The sequence below is a fragment of the Loa loa genome (genome assembly GCF_000183805.2).
Source record: "Loa loa unplaced genomic scaffold supercont3.737, whole genome shotgun sequence".
NCBI classification, from domain to species: Eukaryota; Metazoa; Nematoda; class Chromadorea; order Rhabditida; family Onchocercidae; genus Loa; species Loa loa.
In genome coordinates, this window is record NW_018108917.1 from 1 (window position 1) to 2,213 (window position 2,213).

The 2,213-nt window shown below is 32.5% G+C and overlaps 1 protein-coding gene across 1 annotated transcript; it reads left to right on the forward strand.

The window, feature by feature from the left end:
- The first annotated feature begins 809 nt into the window (after positions 1-809).
- On the forward strand, positions 810-1,704 carry LOAG_14861 (hypothetical protein). The gene is made up of 2 exons (XM_003150354.2): positions 810-956; positions 1,234-1,704. Exons 1-2 carry the CDS (start codon positions 876-878, stop codon positions 1,444-1,446), a joined length of 294 nt encoding a protein of 97 aa, XP_003150402.2. The 5' UTR covers positions 810-875; the 3' UTR covers positions 1,447-1,704.
- Positions 1,705-2,213: the final 509 nt, after the last annotated feature.

The following is a 2,213-nucleotide window of genomic DNA, read 5'->3' on the forward strand; positions in this document are numbered from 1 at the left end:
AGGAAGTATTCTGTTAGTTACTTTTTGTTGTTTTAACTTCGCAGCATTGATAATAACCTTTATTGGTATTATACGATATGATACAATATCGAACTGAAACAGTAATAGGGGCGAAATGAACAATACATAGTAAGTATTAAAGAATACCAAACGGTCTTATCGCTTGTACTGTTAAACTGTCGCATTGTCGCTTCTCTGCCGTTAAACGTTGCTGTCGGATTGAGTGACTGCTCGAGCTTTTTGGATTTTGTAAATTGTTCGTCTGAATGATTGATCCTAATTCATTTTATAGTTGGATTAGTTTAGCATTCCAGACACGTTAGTTTAATTACCAGACTAGAGGTTCTTTACAAGATTCTGAGATTTGCACATAAGTTCTTTACAACACTGTGACAATTGCATGTAAGCTTAATTGACAGATTGGAAAAAGTTTACAACAAAGAGCTTTGTCTGAAGAACTGGATTTGCATAAATGATTCATCACTTTAGGTATCGAAATAATTTTGTGTAACAAATCATTTATCTGAGAAATATTTTGAATCCTAATTAAAACAACTTGTAACATTTTCTTGGCTCAGCCACATATCAGAAGACATTAGCATGAAGAACAAGGGATAAAAAAACATTTAGAAGCTACTGTCGTCATGGAGAATATGTTATATGGCCTTATATTTGAAACCAGTTTAGAATTTTATTTGTAGGGGACTTTTTTTTATGGCTATCATTCTGGATCGTACATTGGCTCGGCAAAAACTTCGAATCCATTATTTATTTAAATCTTGAACTGTTAGTAGAATAATCCTAAGATTCAGGTGAAAACGCCACTATTGTTGCCTCAGGAAGCACGACCACTCGAATTGCAACGTTGCCATCCTATGCACATGTCACGATTCTTGATAACAATGTCTACAAATGGTGTCCTTATACGAATATATGACTATTTACTCTCTCCAAAGGTAATGATATCATCCCTTATTTTATCAATATTCCTTATTGAAATTCTTTTCTTCTTGATTTTCTATTTTTACATTTAAATCGATTCCATAAAAAGAACAACTTTCTATATATTATAGAATATATATAGAACATATACATATAGAATATATATATATATATATATATATGCATAGGAGAATTGTCACTTAGAAATGATGGAGTTAAGTTAATTGGTCCTGATTAGTCAATTAATAAATTAATAAATAACATGCAATAAATAAAATGTTCGTTAAATAGAACACCTACAAGTCGTTCTTTATCTCTCCACGAACAACTTGTTATGAAACGATTGTTATGCTACTTGCAATGAGCCAACAGCCTGGACCACCAACTGATTTTCGATTATACCTATCGGAGACGGGTACTGCTTTGAATATGAACGATACTTTGGCCGATCTCTACTTAGTGTTACGTAAAGATCAAAAAATCATAATTCGTCCTGTTTCTTGAATCAAGAAATACTTGTCTCTATCATGGTCCACAATCATAAGTGACACGATCTGCGCTATTGTTCGATATACTGTTGTACATGTGACATGAGCTTGCTAGGAAACGATTAGCTTGATGGAAAATCTTGTATTTTATTGGAAATATTTTGCGCAATGTACGCCAAAGTTGCAAAGTTTTGTTTACTTCCATCTCAAACATGCACAATTAAACCACTAGATGAAAGAAGCAATATCGCATAATTGCCAAGAATTACAAAACACGAATTATATGTGTTAAGGTAAGCTCCAAAAAGGTCATCACATAATAAATTCCAATGATATTAGTCTGAAGAATAAAAAAAAAGGAAGAATGTCATCCTGCTTTGTTAGTAGCGTTTTATGACGCATTATGTAACACTATTAGTGTACATTGCTAACCAATTTGCATATATACAATTCTGTGCAGTGATAGTACTCCTATTTATACAGAAAAAAAGAATTCCGATGGTTTTTAAATCTTAGTCACAACCCGATTTAGTACATACAAATTAGTTCATCACAACAGTGCACTTATGAATCTTTACACTTCTTTTGTCACGGAACTTTATGCTTATTTGCGATATGTACAGTGTGATGCCAAAAAAGTGTAACTTATACCTTATGGGTATCATTTTAACATTAACGATAAGTCATGCCATATTTTTCATCATCGTTTCAATATCGCAAACGTAGGATAATTGTTTCCGACAACCTTACTTATCAGTAATTGATGTTTGTAAATGAAGGCAT